This window comes from Meleagris gallopavo, unplaced genomic scaffold (genome assembly GCF_000146605.3).
Source record: "Meleagris gallopavo isolate NT-WF06-2002-E0010 breed Aviagen turkey brand Nicholas breeding stock unplaced genomic scaffold, Turkey_5.1 ChrUn_random_7180001900308, whole genome shotgun sequence".
NCBI lineage: Eukaryota > Metazoa > Chordata > Aves > Galliformes > Phasianidae > Meleagris > Meleagris gallopavo.
Window position 1 is genome coordinate 1 of NW_011163576.1, and position 315 is coordinate 315.

At 72.7% G+C, this 315-nt stretch overlaps 1 protein-coding gene across 1 annotated transcript; it reads left to right on the forward strand.

Annotated features, from left to right (window-relative positions):
- Positions 1–4: 4 nt before the first annotated feature.
- On the forward strand, positions 5–309 carry LOC104916466 (protein asteroid homolog 1-like; the record flags this gene model as incomplete). The annotated part of the gene is made up of 1 exon (XM_010727506.1): positions 5–309. A coding segment is annotated over one exon (305 nt), but the record flags the coding sequence as incomplete, so codon positions are not given.
- Between the last annotated feature and the right edge of the window lie 6 nt (positions 310–315).

Consider the following 315-nt stretch of genomic DNA (forward strand, 5'->3'; position numbering starts at 1 on the left):
GGCCGACCGCGAGGTCGCGGCTCTGGCCAACCGCTGGGGCTGCCCCGTGCTGTCCCTCGACAGCGACTTCTTCATCTTCCAGCTGGCGGGCGGGGACTGCCCGCTGAGTGCCTTCCGCTGGCGGGACGTCCGCGCCGAGCGTTCGGGCCGCTACATCCCCGCGCGGCGCTTCGAGGCGGAGAGCTTCTGCCGGCACTTCGGGCGGCTGAGGAGCAGCGCGCTGCCGCTGTTCGCCGTCGTGAGCGGCAACGACTACGTGGACGCGGCGGCGTTCGAGGGGTTCTTCGGCAAGGTGCGGCTGCCCGGGAAGCACGG